The sequence below is a fragment of the Pygocentrus nattereri genome, chromosome 20 (genome assembly GCF_015220715.1).
Source record: "Pygocentrus nattereri isolate fPygNat1 chromosome 20, fPygNat1.pri, whole genome shotgun sequence".
In the NCBI taxonomy this organism is placed as follows: domain Eukaryota; kingdom Metazoa; phylum Chordata; class Actinopteri; order Characiformes; family Serrasalmidae; genus Pygocentrus; species Pygocentrus nattereri.
The window spans coordinates 24,803,592-24,825,730 of NC_051230.1; the positions used below are offsets into that span (position 1 = coordinate 24,803,592).

General features: G+C 40.7%; 1 protein-coding gene across 5 annotated transcripts in view; it reads right to left on the reverse strand.

The window, feature by feature from the left end:
* smtnb (smoothelin b) overlaps positions 1-6,324 on the reverse strand; it is a 94,951-nt gene extending 88,627 nt beyond the window's left edge. For all 5 annotated transcript variants that reach the window (XM_037531618.1, XM_037531619.1, XM_037531617.1 and 2 more), the window contains exon 1: positions 5,621-6,324. In XM_037531618.1, coding sequence (XP_037387515.1) covers positions 5,621-5,671 — 51 coding nt within the window. In that variant the 5' untranslated portion in view covers positions 5,672-6,324. The remainder of the gene's footprint in view (positions 1-5,620) is intronic.
* Between the last annotated feature and the right edge of the window lie 15,815 nt (positions 6,325-22,139).

Here is a 22,139-nt window from a genome sequence, read left to right on the forward strand (position 1 = left end):
TTAAATTTGTTCTTGGGAAAGGTCTGTCAGATTAATGACGCGTTCTTAAACCACAGAACTGTTTGCACCTTTGTGCTCTTGAGTGTGTGCAAGTTTTGTTCTTCCCCAAGAACAAATCTCAAACAAGAATTAAAACTCAAATAGAATTCCTAAATCAGCACTTTCTGATATAATGCCATTTCGTTTATATATTCCAAATGTTTGGAATTGGGGTCATAGAAAAATGGAACAAACTCAGGCTTCTAATGTAGCCAGTAAATAATGAAAGCTTACACCATATCTATGGGCATCATGCAAACTGCATGCCAAAATCATGATACATTTGCTTCAAACTGAGATGTATACACCAGAGATAATTATAATAGAGTTTAGCATGCGTATCACCCCCTATTTTTGTACTAATTAAATCAGAAGGTATAGATTACTACTTAGGAGTTATTAAACATAAAAATCAAGATATTTGTATTACTTTATCTCGAGGGTCTAACAAACATTCAAAGATCAAAAAGTACACTACTGTACATACAATGAACAGCAGAAAGGCTTATATAAGAAGGAAATAAATTAGTACATATAAATACAACAATACCATCAAGGTTACCATAACACTTCTATTAACAAATGAATGATTTTATGAAGCTTAAAAATAAAGAATGATTGCATCGAATATTAACTTTACAAAAAAAAACAAAACCAAAAAAAAAAAACCTTTTTTTTTTTTTTTACTGTCAAGGAAAAGGCACTCACAAGCAAAAACAGGGGTTTTCTATACTTGTGTGTAGAACCTTTCTGTGAGCGCTCATATATTTACGAGATGATGACAGATTTTCCCAGAATGACGACAGTCAGCAGTGAGAGATGAAAACAGCATGTGTCTGCAGGAGGGGGTACAGACAACACGTCATAATTAGCAAATCCGTTACAGGTACAGTAGTCAGGCACAGAGCTGTCACTTAATAAATCTTGACTCATAAGAACACCCAGCTGTTTTCATGGTGTAAAAAAGCCTGAAATGAGTCATTTAGACCAATAACTCCCATTAACATCTGAAAAACAGCCAAGACGACTCACCCGGGTATAAGAAAAAGAGGTCTGTACAAATTCAAAAACTGCTTTGAATGACACTGCTCCTAGTAAACACACGACTTCACTCTCAATTGAGCACTGTACAATGGGACTTAAGGTTTTAAAGTGAGTATGTGAATGATTAACTGATTAACAGTTAACCAACATTTAAAAAATAAATAATTGATTTAAAAAAAAAAAAAAAAAAAAAAAAAAAAAACACAAAGATCCACAAGTAACGGCCATCAGCTATTTTGTTTGAAGAGTCATGCACGAATGGATGAAATCATACGAGTGTGCAAACTGATTAAGAAGGACACTGAATGCCAACAGCTTTCACAGACTGTCTGTTTAATATTGTTTAAATGTGCTGAACTGCAAGCTAGGCTAATTCATGCCTTTTATGCATTTTGTTAACTTTAAGGCCCATATACACCTTTTTTGCATTTAATTTTCCTGGACATTTTAGAATCGATCAAAATGGGTGGCCTCCTTGACTTTAGGCTTGTTGGTTAACTATTTCTTAGCAACTAATGACAGTCAGTTACCAGTAATAAGAATTTGGCCAAATTAGCTGCCCTAATTAAAAGAGACAAATATGACTAAAAAAGAAACAAAAACATTGCCCAATGGTTTGGACAAAAATAAATTTACATAATTTGCCCCTTTCCCCCCAAATGTAGATATGTTTGGTTCCTGAAATTTGCTTCTTTAGTTATAAGGCTAACATAGTTACAAGGTTAGTGTAGCTAACTAATTAGAAACAAGGCTGCTGTATGTAATTCAGTATGTAGCTAATAAGTATGATCGATCATTTTTTTTTGGATCGCCTCCTTGATTTTAGGCTTGTTGGTTGACTATTTATTAGCCACTAATAGCCATTCGTTAGCAATGGGTGAAATTTTCAATCTATGGACAAATCCTGACTATAAAATGTATTTCTGCCAATTTTAATGAACAAATATACAAGCAGAACATAAATTTACATGCTCAGTTTGATGGCATTACATTTCATTGTATTAACTTTTTGAATGTTCATAACTTAATAAAACATTACATGTCCAGTTGTAGATGAGCTTACAGAACCTTATTTGACTGCCACTGTCATCTTGTTTAGTCCACCGTTTTTAATACAAAACACATGTATGTTATAACATAACCAGGAGCCACTCTATTCTAAATCCGGCAGACTTCAGTTGGGCTGAATAATTTTGTCAGTCCCACGTTTCATACTAAGCGCATAACTGGAAAAAGTACAAGACAAAAAAAAATAATAATAATTATAAGAAAGCCTGTATTTTTATACACTTCTTTGTCTGGATTTCTGTATGACGTCTAAATGTCTCTAAAAAAAAAAAAAAAAAAACAAACATTTATATGTTTAAATACTTTAAGAAATGTTTTACGGTGCATTATCTTTATAGAACAAATGTTTTAAATAATCATGCACATCACAAAAGTCTGTCAATTACAACTTATATGTAGTAAGCAAGGCAATTTCCTTTATTGGCAACAGCCGCAAGCAAACGCTACTGATCAGTCTTCCGCAGCAGTTAGGAGGTATTTTGGCCCATTAGGAGATATTTTCCTCTATATAAAACTAGCAGTTCATGTTTGTTTTTGGGATGTCTTGCTTGAATGGCCTGCTTCACATCATGCCATAGCATTTCAATCAGACGGAAGTCAGTCATGCTGAATGACACCTCAAGTTTTAGAGCACAGACAAAAGTTCTGAATTTCTGCGAGAGTACCATGATTAAACTTTATGCATTCATCCCTCAATAATTTTAAATCATCCAAACCCTTAAGCATAAAAGCAACCCCACTTTATTTATATCATGAGGTCCTTTTTTATAGAACAACTCATACTAAACTAGATATAGTAGCCATTCTATTAGGGCCCGTTTTCTGGCAAAATAATTCTCGATTTCCAAACAATGTTTCCGGGTCTATTTGTTGAATGTTCGTTTTTGGGGGCAGTAAAAGCATTACTTTTACATCTCTTGTCTTTAAAATCACTACTAATTCACAACTGTAGAGCAGCACAGCTTGGCTGCCATCAAGACCACCAAGTTAAAAATGGTAGTCAGTCAAAAAAGACAAATAACGCAGGTCATTGACTCAAAACTTAGGCGCCAGAAGAATGTACTACTACGTACTACTGTGAATGTGTGCTACTAAGCAAACACCACTGAAATGAATAGGTGCAAAATCTAACAACCTTCTCCAGGCCGTATTCTACCTCCATGCCCAAGAACCGTGTTTCATATCTGAAGGGAACACAATTTCTCAGTTCTCATCCAGATAACGCAAGCCAAAAGTTAAGACTGTCCAAAAAAAAATAGAGATAATGAGGTTCCTCACTCTGGGATTAAACTAACCTCTTAGTTAGAGTGTTTTGTCGAGTAACATCACTTCAGCAGGTCTGTGGAACATTCAGAGTGGTCTTTGGTAAATTTAAGATGGGCATTTTTTGAAAAAGTGTTTTTTCCATGCTACGCTCCAACACCACTTTTGATCAGCAGTTTAATTTATTGTAGACACACACAGATACTATCAAGAAATGACCTCAGACCTCACTCTCCTGTTCTGTGCCCTTTGTGTGTGGACTCTACAGGTTGAACATGTGCTTGATTTTATATGAAGCCCATGTGTGCTGAATTTCTACTAAGTTTTTACTGCAGTTAACGAAACAGTACTGAGAAAGGCTGAAGTGAATGAAACTGTTGACTGGGTTGGATTTAAATAAAACATGTCCATAAAAAAAAATGGTATTAAAGCATAACATTCACAATACTCAAACATCAATAGTTAAAGTACCCAAATCATGAAAAGGGGTATTTCAAACTCTTCAATAAAAAAAAATTAAGGGTTTACTATGTAAATATTTTAGAGTTTAAAACATACAGTTCACTCTCCTGTCCATATATAAAACCTATACTGCATTAACAGCCCATTTTGAACACACACAAACTTTTTATTGTATGCAAATCTGTTGGTTCTTGTCACATCTACCTACTAAGCCGACAGCTGTTTAACCCTGCCCATTAACACTGAAGTTATATGTTTTTTCAGCCCAAACTGCTTTGTGAATGAGGTACAACACAGAGCAGCCATTCAGGCTCAATTTCTCCATCCGCACATCTTATCCTTGCATCTCTTCCTTGCATCCTCAGAGGAAGTAGCTAAGGAGCACAAGGAAGAGATATGAAAAAAGGAAATGAGAACACAATTAAAAATGAGATGCGCCCTTTAAATCCTGACTTAACCCTTCCCAGTTTTACCAGCTTCAAGAACTTTTCCACATACTGAGGTTGACCAGAACTCTATTATGAAGAGCTGGTAAAACTGCACACTTATGGCAATATGGCAGGGCAGCTAAAATTCATCTGAACAACTATTACTATTAGATCTCTTCAAACCAGATGTCACACAATTTTTAACATTAACTTAAATGCTTAAAGTATATGCTTTGTAAAAGTTATGACGCTGTAAAACAGGTTTTGCTTGTAAAGTAAGTCTGTCTGTTATTGTGGCTTCATCAAATAGTTCAAAATCATATCACATTTTAGGAGCCATTCATGTATAAATCCTCCTCATTCAAAAAGGTTCATAAATTTTCTCTTACACTTGTACTTCAGCTGATTGCACACACTGCCCTGAAAAACCACTGCTTTACTGCATAAATAAGCCCTTGCATGTACAAGCAAAAATGATTTTAGGTCTTCAGTCTGCACTCCCAATCCACAACGCAGCTTGTTTACAACTGTGGCTGATATGTTTATTCATACTGCCATTTTATTGACTAGTTCTCAAGGATTTGAGAATAATTTTGAACGTGGCATACGTATATTTTATTTATATATAAAAAAAAAACCCTACATATACTGCCGGTTCGGTGAAAAGTGCCATGATTATAACCCATACCACACAAACTTCCTTTTTGGTAAATTGCAATTATACTAACTGAAGTCCTCATGTGTGGTTATCTTTCACTGTTCTATCTTACTGGAGGTCTGATGATTGATTGGGCAGTTAGTGCTGGTCAAACAGTATTTGCACCTGTCAGGTGTAAGCATGACCAAAGTTCAGCTTTTCAAATGGCAGCACTTTCAATCTTTCTGTGAAATCCCATGTAACAATAATATTGCTGTTGAGGGACTGTAATGTCATTTGTAGTTTGTGAACAGCTCCTCGAGCTGCATACGTACAAAAATAACTTAGTCGCATTCTAAACAGACTCTAAACAGAAGGCTCAAAACCTAGACCACTATGCACACTTGTCAAGCGGTCATGTTTCAAATGAACGTTGAGAAACCTTCTGTGCTCAGGAAAGTTGACTATGAGGTATTTATTGAGCAGCAGTTTGGCTGCGGTTTTATGTCAGGAGACATTTTTGGGCTAATCTGTCAAGCTTCTACAGCGAAGTGATGTTTTGTGCTAGCCACAATCCCATATCCTGTGGAGATTTTGTGGTCCAAACCGATGAGCAATAAACCATAAACCATACCGGTTTCTGTTTAGAAGTTGTAGAATAACTGACTGATTAACTCACCAAATTCCGAAGAGACGTTTCATCTAAAGCTGAGTATCTTTTGTCAGTCATTTCGAGTTCTCGGAGCGAAACCTCAATCCTGAAGAACTTCCTCTGCGTCTTTGCTACCAGAGAGGTGTTGGTGTCTTGTCCGTGGTGAATTTTAGAGGATTCTTCTGTTACTGTTCATTGAACAGACGTGCTCATTCTGCTGGAGGATGAACGGAGAAACCCAAATCTGCTACTACTCACACTAAAGTCCACCAGACTCAGTAAATGCTCCACACTAGCCCAGCGGAGAAGTCTACAACGTGTCAGATTCAGCACAATATCAATATGGACTAAAGTCGTTACCATTAAACAATGGAGGTTTCAAAGCGTGGTCTGAGTGGAAACAACAGGAGCGACGCACGGCGTAAGTCAGCCTTTTCGGTTGAAATTCCCTAGTTAACTAGGGCTCCAGTGAAATTCCAGAAAAGACACTTAAAACTGATTTCAGTCCAAAACGTTCCCACCTGTTGACGTCCTGTGTAATGTAACACACAACTGACCACCGGGTACTTAAAAAAAATAAACGTGGAGAGGAAAGAGTAGATTTCCTTGTAGTAAAGCCAAGTCCACCCCGCCTGCTTCAAAAATGACACTGAGCGCTAAAACCAACAGAGGCTTATACAAAGGACGTTGGAGAGTTAGTCTAAGCTACAGTTCTCGGAGGATGACTTTCTTCCTCCTCGCCAGTGAGTAATTAAATGTAAATCCGCCCTCACAGTGCGGACCAATAGCGAGGCGAAGGCACAGAATCGCGTACAGTTTTGAATTTCTGGCGCGTTAAAAACAGCGCACGCATACTGCCCCCTACCGTACAGTCGAGATTTCACAGCCCCACTGAGTTGTTGGCGCTTAAAGGGCCACTCCGGCCAAAATTAAACATTTATTTAACCTAACCGTTGCTAGATTCAAGGGTTTCGTTAGACCAGTTTCGGGAACCCTCCTTAAATGTGTATTATTAGTCCAAATCATCAGTAGATGTTTTCTTTCAGTAATCATTATTCTAAAAAAATTATGTAACAAGTTTAACTTGAAAACAGCTTTAAAATCATTTTAATGTTTTTTGATAATCATTTTGATGATGACTGGCTAATATTAGGCGGAATGGCATCTGTCATTGCCCGGAAGCGCCGGAAAGTCGGAGATCATTTCTAACCAGCGTACATCAAGTTAAGTTAGCGCTACACAGTGCCGCATTAAGTCGACTGCAGCCTATATCTGCTTTCAGTCTTCAGTTGTTTTGGAAGAGTTACACCAGTATCAGCTATATATTGCTGTTTACAATAAATTAAAGTGGAAAATCAGTGTTGACCATAACGCTATTTTACATCCGTCATTTTTTGTGGATGGAAATCTAACTTTTTTTACTATAAAAAAATGATCTATTTAGGCACATTTAGGATCTTTTACTTATCTAAGAGACTACAAGACTAAAGACTGTAATACCTTGATCTATGTCTGTTAAGTGGGTGAATATAGTATTAAAGTCATACAAGATCCACTATGAATACAAATTATGAAGAGACAAATTTGTGTGTCAACTTGACTAAATAGCATTTTATTTAATTGATTCCAACTATTGCTACTATAAAAGTTCATGATGAACAGACATTTTCAGTCCATTAAAAATTCTTCTGGAAGGGCTTGCCCCCAGACCCCCATGGTAAAAGCTTAGACACCCCCAACCCCCTAGCTTCATTTCATTTCTATCAACCTGTCATCACCCAATTTGACACCAATGGCAGAAGAGGAGAAGGCAACAATGACAAATTAATTATTCAAACAAAATGGACTCACCCTTGGCAGGTTAGCCTCAGTTAATCAACTAACATGCACGTTTAATTACTTTGTCTGGTTATAAACTTGGAGTAGAACTGTGGTGGGAAGCATGGTGGCACAGTGGATAGTGCTGTCATCTCACAAAGAAGGATTTAATTCCCTGGCCGGGTGACAAGGGTCGTTTCTGTTTGGAGTTTGCAAGTTCTCCCCATGTCTGTGTGGGTTTCCTCTCACAGTCCAAAGACATGCAGTCAGGCCACCTGGAGATGCTAAATTGCCCCTTGGTATGTGGATATGTATGTCTGTATGACCACCCTGCAATGGACTGGCATCCTGTCCTGGGGTGGAATGCCTTCCTTTTTGTTCCTGTTAGCTGTGTAACCTTTAGCATGCTAACAAGCTATTTAGCAGAGGAAAGTAATGAAGTTGTCTCAGTAGTCCTGTATGTGAGATGGAGTAGTTTGTAACTGAAAGCCCAGCAAATACAATGGTTTTAAAATGTTATACATTTTAAAATAGCTTGCCAACAGCTTTGTCTGCCATTGTTTTGGGGTTTAAAAAGGGAAGTCAAGTCACAATGATTTTTGTACAAGTTCTATTGCTGAAGTCGACACTGCACACATTTCACTTGAGCTAGTAAAGTAATGGAACAGCCCTTAAGATGGCGCTGGGAATTCCCCCAGTGACGAAGTCAAGTGGACGAGCGCTTGTTAAAACCAGTATTGAAACAGGGGGCATACATCTCTAGATGATGGGAGACATTCTTTAAAAACAGTTGGACAAACATCTGAGCTCTTTCAATTTGAAAATCATCTTTCCACACAGTGAAACATAGACAATGTTAAGGGTGAAACAAGAAAACTTTAAACAGAGGCATGCATCTATGTATTGTTTTATGGGTTATATGTTGCGTTGGAATATCTTAAACCATTAACATTTAAATAGGCTGCTTTACTGGACAGGCTACACCAATGACTGGTTCACACTGGGTTGGGTAAATATAGTTAAGCTCTACAGACTGAAGTTAAGTCCTATAGACTGAACAGTGCATTGCTAGTAGCTTTATTGGTTTCTGTTAAGTAACTCTTATTTTTGTAATTTCTAAATGTAATTCTCTTTGAAGCATGTTATTTTTGTGTGACAGCATACTCTCATGCCAAAAGATTGGATGCATTTTGCAATGTTGTTATTCTCACTATGATGTTTTGTGTTCAGATTTAGTAGTTCAGCCTGTACCCATGAATGCTAACAGAATGCCAAATATGCATAAAGCTATTAGAGTCCTCAGAAATGAGTGATTCTAGTCCAGGGATGGGGGAGTAGCTATGTAGCGTGCTACTTTTTGTAGTTAGCTACAAATTTTACTAGGGTATAGTGTTCAGTATAGGGTTCAGTTTTATAAAAAGTAGCTAGTAGCTGTAGCACCTACAATTTGTTCTGTAGCAATAGTGAAAACCTTCACTGCAGGCTTCAGACAATCTGCTACTGTGACTGTACTACTTTTCTCACATATTACACTTTTTCGTGATCTTTTTGTATATTTGCAGCTTTTCAGTTGTATGTTTCTTTCTGGCACATGATAAAATGCAGTGTCTTGTTCACACATTCTGACAATCATGCTTTGAAAGTAGCTAAAAAGTAGCCACTACTCTTTCTGGAAAAGTAGCTAAATTGTAGTCAGCTACACATTTTGGGAAAGCTTTGGGAAACTACTCATTTTTTCAGTAGCTACCCCAACCCTGGGTGTAAACAGTGACGTGCATAGATTTTTGTATGATGGGTATTTAATTTGCGATGGACTGGCGACCTGTCCAGGGTGTATCCTGCCTTCCGCCCGATGACCGCTGGGATAGGCTCCAGCACCCCCCACGACCCTGAGGGAGAAGCGGCTTAGAAAATGGATGGATGGATGGATGGATGGATGGATGGATGGATGGATGGATGGATGGATGGATGGATGGATATTTAATTTTTTCAGTATATGAAAATACGATTATAGACAAAGTTATTCTTAAATTATGATATTCGGCGTGTAGATCATAGTTTCATTATAGAAACAGAATGTATATTTTTCTTAGATTAAATCCTGATAAATGTCCTATTAAATAAGGATAGTCACACTGTAATATTCAAGCACTAAATCTACACATTAATGATCATATTTAGTTAATCCATGCATAATAAAAAGAATGATTATTATTTGTATTATTATCAGTATAATAATATTAATTATTATTATTATTATTATTTGTCATGATTGGCCTCTCCCAGTCCTGTCCATGTGCGTTTGTTTTGGTTTTCTAGTCCCGCCCCCTCGTTTCATGACTCCACCCCTGATTGTCCCCACCTGTGTTTGCACCTGTCCCTTGTTACCCTTATGTATTTAAGCCCTGTGTTTTCTTGAATCTCTGTCTGTGTTGTTGGTGATATATACTGCTGTTTGTTTGATTCTGTTTTATGTCATGTCTGGTCCCCGATCTATCCGTTTTGGCTCATTGACCTTGGATTTGCCCTTAATAAATCTCGCTTATCTCAGCACGTGCGTCCGCCTCCTTGCTCCCCATTACATTATTATTATTATTATTATTATTATTATGTTGTAGTAGTAGTAGTTGCTGCTGCTGTTGTTGTTGTTGTTGTTGTTGTAGTGGTGACAACAGTGGACAGAATGACAGCACTGAACCAAGTTCAGTGCTCCATGCAGACAGACATCTACCACTAACCACAGGAGCACGTCTGAATGGAGACTGTCTGGTGTTCCTGAAGCGGCAACAGCTCAGAGCAGCACAGGAAAATGTAAGAAAGTTGTTTCAGTACCAGATCTGCCTGAGCTGAGAGCAGGACCGTCCCACCATGAAGTCACCCATGATCACACCATCCTGTTTTCACAGGTGGATGATGAGGTAAACAGGGTTCCAGTGGTCTTTGGCGGCTATTAAAAACAAGGCAAAATCGAAAGAGAAACAGTAACACCTGAGCAGCACGAGCGAAACACAGGACCATCCCACCTCTGAGATCTTCAGAACAGCACCATCACACTTCCTGAGGAGAAGTGCATCACTGGCAGTGAGGAGCGCACTAAAGTGCCTAAAGAAGCAACAGTCTGGATAGAGGACCTCAGCACTGCCACAAAGGAGACCACCACACATACCCCAACTCCATCAAAACTGCAGCACCTGTACTTCTGGTTGTGTTTTCTGAATTGTTTCTTCAGTTATGTGGTTATCCCTGCTTTTTATTATTTTCTCAGCTGACGTTTCAATAAAAGACTGACTTGTGCAGTAAAAGAGCTGTGACTGTTTATGCACTGTAGAGGAAGAAGAAGAAGCAGAAGGGCCAGGTGGCGGTCACCCTTTGGATGGTTCTCCAGGCAACCACCCTGTGGATGGTTCTCCTTTTAAGCTGCTCGAAAGGTGGAGCTTCTGAACATGAGGAAGACCAAAATTGGTTCCACAGAACCCTGCACACCTGAAATGGGGTTTGTTTGTGTTTTTCCTTGCTGTTTTACATTTCTGAACAAAGTATGACTTGTCCAATAAAGGAACTGTGACGGAGTTCAGTGTAGTTTAGGAGATCATGATATTCAGAGAAAACAGTCTGAGAATCATTTATGGTACTCCTAAATGTGCTGATGCAACTCTTTTAAGAAAGGCTGCTTCAAATATTTGACACAATTGTGCAATTACACACACACACACACAAATATATATATATATATATATATATATATATATATATATATATATATATATATATATATGTGTGTGTTTGTGTGTATAGACATTCACTGAGAACTTCATTTGGTACACCTCCTTGTTTTTACAGTCATTGTTCATTTAATTAGCTCGACTTCATTCTACAGTTACAGACTGTAGTCCATCTGTTTCTCTGTATACTCTTTGTTACCCTGTTCTTCAATGGTCAGGACCCTCACAGAGCAGGTATTATTTGGGTGGTGGGTTATTCTCAGCACTACAGTCACACTGACATGGTGGTGGTGTGTTATTGTGTGTTGTGCTCATGCGAGTGGATCAGACACCGCAGTGCTGCTGGAGTGTCCACTCACTGTCCACTCTATTAAACACTCCTATGTTGTTGGTCCATCCTATAAAGTCAGAGATGATAGCACAGCTCAGCAAAGAAATACAAATTGCCCTTGAAAATGTGGAGAACTTCATATTTAAGTGTTTTCCTCTGTAGAGGACATGTTAACTTATTTCCATCTAGAAAATCAACAGAAATTCACTTTACCAGGCAGTGTTGAAACATTTGCACATATACAGTGTATACACTACTCACAAAAAGTTAGGGATATTTAGCTTTCGGATGAAATTTATGGAAAATGTAAAATGTTCACGCTAGTGAAGTTTTCTCATCTCAAACAATTTATTGAAACATTATTGAAACATTATATTATTGAAAAGCCAACAACAGTGGTGGGTACCCCAAAAAAAAAGTGTCAGTGTCTCAATAACTTGTCATCTGCCCTTGAGCATCAATTACAGCTTGACAACGACGTCTCATGCTGTTCACAAGTCAACTTATTGTCTGCTGAGGCATGACACACCACTCTTCTTGAAGGACGGCCCTCAGGTCATTGAGGTTCTGGGGTACAGAGTTAGGAGCCTCTACACGGCAACTCAGCTGATCCCAGGTCTGAAGAAAGTGCAGGCCACTCCATTTGACGTACCCAAGTATCCAGCAGCTGTTCCCTATTGATGCGACCTCGATGAGCTGGAGCATTGTCGTCCATGAAGATGAAATTAGGCCTGCGTTTTTCATGCAGAGGCACAATGACTGGATTAATGATGTTATTCAAGTAGTATGGGCTTGTCACTGTACCATTCACACAGTGCAGGGCAGTCCTGTATTGACTAGACACACCTGCCCACATTGTAACACCACCACCACCTTGCTGTTAGTCTCCTTGTTAGAGAACAGCAAGTTGTGCAAAAAGTACTGAAACATTGAAGAGTTGGAAATTTGCATTCAAAAGTTTAGAGAAGGTCACATGAAATTCACCCATAAAGGTTAGAGTGCATTGTAGGTTCATTCTGAAATTTCACCCAAAAGTCAAATATCCCTAACTTTTTGTGAGTAGTGTATTTCACATATGCTTATGAAACATATACCTTTGTAAATTTTAGCTCACAATTTTATTTATTTTTTGATGTTTAACAAATATAAAAGGTGCCATAACTGTTGCACAGGCCACATTTAATGTCATTATTTTCACGGTATACTCAGTTCAGTAAATAAAGTTATTGTATATAAAATGTGCAGAAATGATGAGGATAACTTTCTTATGCTTAGAAAATCAACAGCAATATACCAGTTGACTTTTGCAAGTGTATGTGTAACTGTATGTTAAAAGTCACACTGACTTTGTGTTTGGGGTGGTGATTAATCATAAGCAGTTTTCTCCTCCAGCAGGCCAGAGAGACGATGATGGCTGTTATGAAGGTGCAGGAACAGTGAAACTTCAGTATAGACTGCCCGATCACTGTCACCCATGTTATCATTAAAGTGAACCATTATTATTTACACCAGTCAGGCATAACATGCGATGACCTCTTTGTTCCTGCAGTCATTGTCCATTTTATCAGCTACACTTACTATGTAGTAAGTGTAGTTCTACAATTACAGACTGTAGGGCATCTGTTTCTCTGCATTCTTTGTTAGCCCCCTTTTATCCTGTTCTTCAGTGGTCAGGACCCCCATGGACCCTTACAGAGCAGGTACTATTTGGGTAATGGATCATTCTCAGCACTGCAGTAACACCAACTTTGAGGATTATTTTGCCTGTCAACACCCCACATGTATCCCTCCACTATTTATGGCTTACATTTTTTTTTTACTTTTTAGTATATGTATGGTGACCCATCCAGGGTGTGTCTTGCCTTTCATTCAATGACTGCTGGGATAGGCTCCAGCCCACTCCTGCAACCCAGAAGGAGGCTTAGAAAATGTGTGTGTGTGTGTGTGTGTATATGTGTATGTGTGTGTGTGTATTAGTGTGTACATGCATGGTTTTACAAATACATTTCTTCTGGCGACTTTGATAAACAGAGCAGCAAAGATCCATTGAAACTGCAGTATCAAAATAAGAACTTACATGAAACTAATCTTGAGGTAAACACACACACACACACACATCTTCTAAGCCACTTATCCTTCTGGGTCACAGGGGGAGCTGGAGCCTATCCCAGCAGTCATTGGATGGAAGGCAGGATACACCCTCGACATGTCACCTTGAGGTAAACAAACAAACAAACAAAACAAAAAATTACTTTTAAAAATATGCTGTGACATCTGGCAAAAAATTTAAACATAGTGCTTTCAGGAAAGCCTCGTTCTTGTAGACAGGAGCAATGGAGCACCGCTACCCAGAGCTAATCCTAGCATGCTTCAGAGACCAGGGGTAATGTGAGGGGACATGACACATGGGTGGTAGACAGACACACACACACCCCTACAGCCCACCCTCCCTGGAACAATTTAACACACCCTGCATGCAGCACTAATAATGTCCACTCATTAACAACTATTTACAATAAATTTCTCTTACTGGAAGCCCTTTCACAGGAGGCTCCGCATGTCCCCAGCTGAATGAACCAATAGCAGAAAACTACAGTATGTTTAAGGCCAAATTCTTAGATCAAAGCTTCAGTGAAACAATTTCTCAGACATCAGGCAGCATATTCATAATCATATATTGATGTAAGTGTAAGATTTGAAAACGCTGCTAGCAAATAATCTGCCTCCATCCTGCTTCTTTTACAGTCAAGAGTGATCCAACCACCTTGTATTGAAGCCCATATTGACATATATTTAGAGGCACTAAACATTTCAGACATCTGATTCCTATCACTACCACTGTGAACAATGCTGGCTCTGAGAATGGAGCATTTCAAATCAAATCATTCCAAATGACTTTTCTTACATTTTAACTGTTTAATCATGCATACATTTTGAAAAGCGGGTGAATTGACTCTTGGCGACAGCAGAAGCTGGGCTAGCTCTCTGCTAATGTGCAGTTTATTTGTGTTTTTTTTTTTCAGTAATGTGTACGTTTCGTCTACTGTTTGTCCATAATGTGCAAGTCAAACATTGTGTACGATCGACAAACACTACTGGACATTGGAAAACAGTGTACGAGCTTAACACTCAACTTGCTGCTTCTCAACCCCACGCTGCCCATTGTTCGCTCCAGAGCCCCCAAGGCGAACGCTACTTCGCCTCCGACCGTAAGACGTCGCCGCAGGCATGCTAACGTAAACACAAGCGGGGCAAACAAGGGGGCATCCGGGCTAGGCTAGCTAAGCTAACTCGGATCCCACTCCCCAGCCTACTTCTAGCAAACGTCCGGTCACTGGAAAACAAGCTCGATGAACTGAAACTCAAGCTCACGTCAGATCGCCAAACCAGGAACTTTTGTGTTTTTGTTTTTACTGAAACCTGGCTTCACAGCAACATATCGGACTCGGCTATCATGCTTCACAGGCTCACAGCGCACCGCGCGGACCACACGGCCGATTCTCTCAAAATAAGGGGAGGGGAGCTGTGTGTTTTTGTGAACGACCGATGGTGCATCAACTCCGGTGTTGTCGGACACTTCTGCTCACCTGATCTGGAGTACATGGTGGTGAGATGAAGATCCTATTATCTCCCTTGTGAATTTAATGTGATCATTGTTATGGCAGCATACATTCCTCCGCAAAGCGATGCTAAACTAGCGCTAACTACGCTAGCTAATGCTATCAACAGGCAGCAGTCTCGACACCCAGATGCTGCACTCATCGTCGTGGGGGACTTCAATCAAACTGATCTCAGAACAGTGCTTTCCAAGCTCCATCAGCACGTCTCCTGCCCAACACGAAAAGAAAACACACTGGATCACGTCTACACGAAAGTGGAAGAGGTGTACAGCACCACCCCACTGCCTCCGTTCAGTAAGAGTGATCACATCTCTCTGCTGATGACGCCCACATACCGGCCAGTCCTGAAACGGGTTAAAGCGACAGTGAGAGCAGTGCGTGTGGCCTGATGGAGCGGAGTCAGTCTTACAGGACTGCTTTCAGTGTACTGACTGGGACATGTTCAAGACTGCAGCAACCACAGAGTCCCTGGTTGATGTAAATGAGTATGCAACATCTGTCACTGGTTTCATCAAGAAGTGTGTAGAGGATGTGACTCAAATTAGACATATCCGCACACTTCCAAACCAAAAACCATGGATGAACAGTGAAGTCCGCAGTCTGCTGAAAGAGCGTGATGCAGCCTTCTGGCAACAGCAAGGAGCTCAAAGCTGCCAGACACAACCTAAAGGCTGGCATCAGGGCTGCAAAGCACAAGTACAGCACACAAATTGCAGCCCACTTCAACACTAACTCGGATCCCCGACGGATGTGGCAAGGGATCCAAGCAATTGCGGACCACAAGAACAAAGTCAGTGCTCCATTAACCACAGATGCCTCCCTCCCTACTGTACTGAATAACTTTGAGACCACTGCACAGTCTCAACGTGCTAACACTGCCCTGGCCCACTCCACAGAGGAACCCCCACCTGCACCACTCACATTGACCACTGAAGAGGTGAGGAGAGCACTGTCATGGGTCTCTACCCGGAAAGCAGCAGGCCCTGATGGCATTCCGGGGCGGGTCTTGAAAGCGTGTGCCAATCAGCTGGCTGCCACCTTCACGGACATTTTCAACATCTCCCTGGCACAGTCTGTTGTTCCTGCCTGCTTCAAAGCCGCAACCATCATCCCCATCCCAAAGAAAACCACCATCTCAAGCATGAATGACTACCGCCCCATTGCTCTCACACCCATAGTTATGAAGTGCTTCAAGAGACTGATCCTCACTCACTTAAAGAGGAGCCTCCCCAGCACCCTGGACTCCCACCAGTTTGCCTACCGGGCAAACAGATGTACTGAGGATGCAGTCTCTCTGGCAATGCACACTGCACTCAACTACCTGGAAGGAACTAACACCTTCAACACCATCATCCCCTCCAGACTCGTCTCCAAGCTCAACACACTTGGAATAAGTCACACCCTGTGCAGCTGGATTATGGACTTCCTCACCTGCAGACCCCAGTGTGTTAGGATGGGTGAACACAACTCCCCCTCCCTCACATGCAGCACAGGCTGTCCACAAGGCTGTGTCCTCTCACCAGTGCTCTACACACTGTACACCTATGACTGCACTCCAAAACACAGCTTCTATACTTTCATAAAATTTGCGGATGACGCCATAATCATAGGCAATATCACCAACAATGATGAAGGACCATACAGACAGGAACTGCTCAACACATCACCGCAGCTGCCCTCCCACCCATAGAGGACATATAAGACAAGCGATGTGAGAGGAAAGCCACCAACATATCCTTGGACCCCACAAGTCCCAGCCACCCCTTGTTCTATCCTCTGCCGTCCAGAAAGAGGTACCGGAACATCCGAGCCGGAACCACCAGGTACAAGAACAGTTTCTATCCCCAAGCTGTCAAACTGGTCACACCGGCAGCATCGACCTGTGCTTAACAACAACACTACAGTCTGTTAGTGATCAGCCTGATCTCCCAGCACACTACACACTGAGCTCCACTAGCTCAGAGGACCGTATGCTGTGCACTTCATCCCTGTCTAGCCTTATTTCTAGCATATTTATATATTTATACAATTCCAATGAAGTTGGGACGTTTTGTAGAACATGAATAAAAAACAGAATACGATGATTTGCAAATCCTTTTCAACCTATATTCAATTGAATACACTACTTAGACAAGACATTTAATGTTCAAACTGATAAACTTTATTGTTTTTTGCAAATATTCACTCATTTTGAATTTGATGCCTGCAACACGTTCCAAAGAAGTTGGGACGGGAGCATGTTTACCACTGTGTTACATCACCTTTCCTTTTAACAACACTCAATAAGCATTTGGGAACTGAGGACACTAATTGTTGAAGTTTTGTAGGTGGAATTCTTTCCCATTCTTGCTTGATGTACACTTCAGTTGTTCAACAGTCCGGGTTCTCCGTTGTCATATTTTGCGCTTCATGATGAGCACACATTTTCAATGAGAGACAGGTCTGGACTGCAGGCAGGCCAGTCTAGTACCCACACTCTTTTACTACGAGGCCACACTGTTGTAACACGTGCAGAATGTGGCTTGGCATTGTCTTGCTGAAATAAGCAGAGACGTCCCTGAAAAAGTCGTTGCTTGGATGGCAGCATATGGTGCTCCAAAACCTGTATGTACCTTCCAGCATTAATAGGGCCTTCACAGATGTGCAAGTTAACCCTGCCATGGGCACTAACACACCCCCACACCATCAGAGATGCTGGCTTTTGAACTTTGTGCTGATAACAATCCGGACAGTCCTTTTCCTCTTCGGTCCGGAGGATACGACGTCCATGATCTCCAAAAACAGTTTGAAATGTGGACTCGTCAGACCACAAGACACTTTTCCACTTTGCGTCAGTCCATCTCAGATGAGCTCGGGCCCAGAGAAGCCGGCTGCGTTTCTGGGTGTTGTTGATATATGGCTTTCACTTTGCATGGCAGAGTTTTAACTTGCACTTGTAGATGGAGCGACGAACTGTGTTCACTGACAATGGTTTTCTGAAATGTTCCTGAGCCCATGTGGTATTATCTGTTACAGAATGATGTCGGTTTTTAATGCAGTGCCGCCTGAGGGATCGAAGGTCACGGGCATTCAATGCTGGTTTTCTGCCTTGTCGCTTACTTGCAGAGATTTCTCCAGATTCTCTGAATCTTTTGATGATATTATGGACTGTAGATGATGAAATCCCTAAATTCCTTGCAGTTGCACATTAAGAAATGTTGTTCTTAAACTGTTGGACTATGCTCACGCAGTTGTTCACAAAGTGGTGAACCTCGCCCCATCCTTGCTTGTGAATGACTGAGCCTTTCAGGGATGCTCCCTTTATACCCAATCATGACACTCACCTATTTCCAATTAACCTGTTCACCTGTGGAATGTTCCAAACAAGTATTTTTTGAGTATTCCCCAACTTTCCCAGTATTTTGTTGCCCCTGTCCCAACTTCTTTGGAACATGTTGCAGGCATCAAATTCAAAGTAAGTGAATATTTGCAAAAAACAATAAAGTTTATCCGTTTGAACATTAGATAAAGGAATTATGCCATATCATGGGAATCCGAAAATCCCGCACTACGCCATATCATCCTCGTGGGAATCTAGTCGAATGCTTTAACTGAACTCTGTTGAATCTTCTTGGAATTCTTACCGAAGAAGACAAATCCAAATGGAAACATTTTGTTAAGCCTGTTGTACACGCATACAATTACACGAAGAATGACGTTACTGGTTTCACTCCCTACGAATTGATGTTTGTCCGACAACCCAAGTTGCCTATAGATTTAGCCTTCAAGTTACCTTTGACATACGGACTTCACAAGTCACATTCTCAGTATGTGCGTGAACTACAATTACGTCTAGATGCAAGCTTCAAACTAGCCAAACAAAATGCAGACAGAGTAGCGCAAGCTAACAAAACTAGATTTGACAAGCATATTACTGCTTCCAAGCTCGAAGTTGGCGATAGAGTTCTTGTAAGAGCAGTCCGACTTCATGGTAAACACAAACTTGCTGACAAATGGGAGCCTGATGTTCATATGGTGGTGAAACAAGCTGCAGATTTGCCAGTCTATACTGTCAAGCCTGAGTCTGCAGAGGGTCCAGTAAGAACGTTGCACAGAGACCTACTCCTGCCTTGCCATTTCTTACCTGCACATGTTGAAGAGCCAGTTGCTTCACACAGTCCACAAAAATACAGCACCCGTTGCTCTGTTCAACAAGAGTCTGTTATTCCTGAAATGGAGGTAGAAGATGAGGTATTGCATCATGATTCTACAGAACTACCAGCGATGCAACCTACTAGTTTCACTACTGTCTATGAGATGCCTTCAAGGAGAAGCCTGAAAGAACCCTACCTGATGAGGACTTACCTGAAAGAGACCTACCTGATGAGAACATACCTGGACTTGCCTGATATTCCAGATGATGACAATCCAGTTGCTGAAGGTACAGAAGACACTAACGGTGGAGACCTGACAGTACAACTGCAATTGCCTTCACAACCTGAAAGTACCAAACTGGTTGACTTACCTGGAAACTCACCTGAAACCTCAGTCGAGCTAGAAGCTGAAGAATATGTTATACCGAGTGTTCTAGTGGAAACTGAAAATGAAATCCCTGATGTTGCATTGGAAGAAAGACCATGTCACTCAAACAATGACACAAACAACCCTGAGTGTATCAGACGGTCTACACGTACAAATTAAAATTCTTCAATGCACAGTTTTGCTATTTAACTACAACGGCAGAAAAATCAAAGCCCGAAATGAGCTTAAAAGTGTCCATTTATAGAGTTTGAGTAATAAGTTGTTTGGCTTTTTTACATCAGATTGAGATTCATTCTTTCACACTTTCTGCACATTGAGTTTAGATTTTCTTTTCTTTTATTATTCTTCCAGAAGTGAATGCCATCTTCTATCAAAAGTTCTTTCCTACACTGCTCAAATTTACATCTACGTATACATCAGGACATTCAACCCAGAGGAATGGTAAGCTGCAGAAACAGGTTAAATGTAAGAGATTGGCGGGCCAGTCCATAGCTTCAATGCCTTCATCTGGCAGGAACTGCTGACACACTCCAACTGCACCAGCATATGGTCTCACAAGGGGCCTGAGGATCTCATCTCGGTACCTAATGGCAATCAGGCTACCTCTGGCGAGCACATGGAGGGCTGTGCGGCCCTCCAAAGAAACCCCACACCATTACTGACCCACTGCCAAACCGGTCATGCTGAAGGATGTTGCAGGCAGCAGATCGCTCTCCACAGTGTCTCCAGACTCCGTCACGTCTGTCACATGTGCTCAGTGTGAACCTGCTTTCATCTGTGAAGAGCACAGGGCGCCAGTGGCAAATTTGCCAATCCTGGTGTTCTCTGGCAAATGCCAAGCGTTCTACACAGTGTTGGGCTGTGAGCACAACCCCCATCTGTGGACGTCAGGCCCTCATACCATCCTCATGGAGTCAGTTTATAACCGTTTGTGCAGACACATACACATTTGTGGCCTGCTGGAGGTCATTTTGCAGGACTCTGGCAGTAGTCCTCCTGTTCCTCCTTGCACAAAGGCGGAGGTAGTGGTCCTGCTGCTGGGTTGTTGCCCTCCTACGGCCTCCTCCACGTCTCCTGGTGTACTGGCCTGTCTCCTGGTAGTGCTTTTCAGAATGAAACTTTTTATTAATACATGCTCTACAATGCTTGTTCTAAAAACACACAGGCAACAATACATTATTAGCTATTTCTACAAACCACCAACTTCCAGAAAACTAACCTTTTCTAGGGTATATGAAGGGCAACCAAATAAGACAGAATATAGACCAATGCATTATTTAAAAATAAAATAATATATTGATCTATGTTCTGTCAAATTCTTCAATGCACAGTTTTGCTATTTAACTACAACGGCAGAAAAATCAAAACCAGAAATGAGCTTAAAAGTGTCCATTTATAGAGTTTGAGTAATAAGTTGTTTGGCTTTTTTACATCAGATTGAGATTCATTCTTTCACACTTTCTGCACATTGAGTTTAGATTTTCTTTTCTTTTATTATTCTTCCAGAAGTGAATGCCATCTTCTTTCAAAAGTTCGACTGCTCCTCCATCACTTTCCTACACTGCTCAAATTTACATCTACATACACATCAGGACATTCAACCCAGAGGAATGGTAAGCTGCAGAAACAGGTTAAATGTAAGAGATTGGTGTCTAGAAGTTCACGCTCAGTACACAATACTCAGCAAACGTCACCTGGTGTCCTCCACACAAACATATCTCACAGAGAAACACAGGAAACACAGTAAAGAGAGAACTCACTCCTGCTCACAATGTGCAAAGAGTTTTAATCACCAAAGCACTCATGTAAGTTCTTATTTTGATACTGCTGTTTCAGGCCCGTAGCCAGCATTGTGATGGGGGGGATCTTTTTCCCCCAAAAGTGGACTTCAATTGGCTCTCTACTCCAATGCCCCCTAAATACACGAGCACACTTCAAACCTTTTAATTTAAACATATTTTATTCATTATAAGTTTGTTGTGAGTCTGTTGTTGCTGTCCTTATTTGTTCGTCTGTTGCTCCCCACTGTTAACATAAATTTGATACAAATGTAAGTGTTACTCAAACTTCCTACATCTGTGATGTGACTTCATTGTCTGTCTCTGTTGCTCACCTCAGTTGTCTGTTGCTTTGTTCCATTGTCTCTGTTGCTGCCCTCCATTGTCTGTCTCTGATGTTGTTGATCTCTCTACTGTTGACATAAATAGATAAGAATTACTTCATGAGGTACACTATCGGTATGATCATTAAAACTTAAACATGAATTAATAATGATATAAATGGAAGTGTTCCGTCTTATTCAAATCTTCCTACAACTGTGCTGGGACTTCATTGTCTCTCTCTGTTGCTCACCTAGGTCTGTTGTTGCTCTCCCTCCTCTGTATCTCTGTTGCTGTCTGTCTCTGTTGCTTTTCTTCATTGTCTTTTTTTTCCCTTCCATCTTTTGTATCTCGCCTTCTTTTTCTTTATTTTTTAATTGGGTCTTGCCTTCACTGTCTGTCTGTTTTTCCTCTCCTTTAGGGTCATTTTACGGG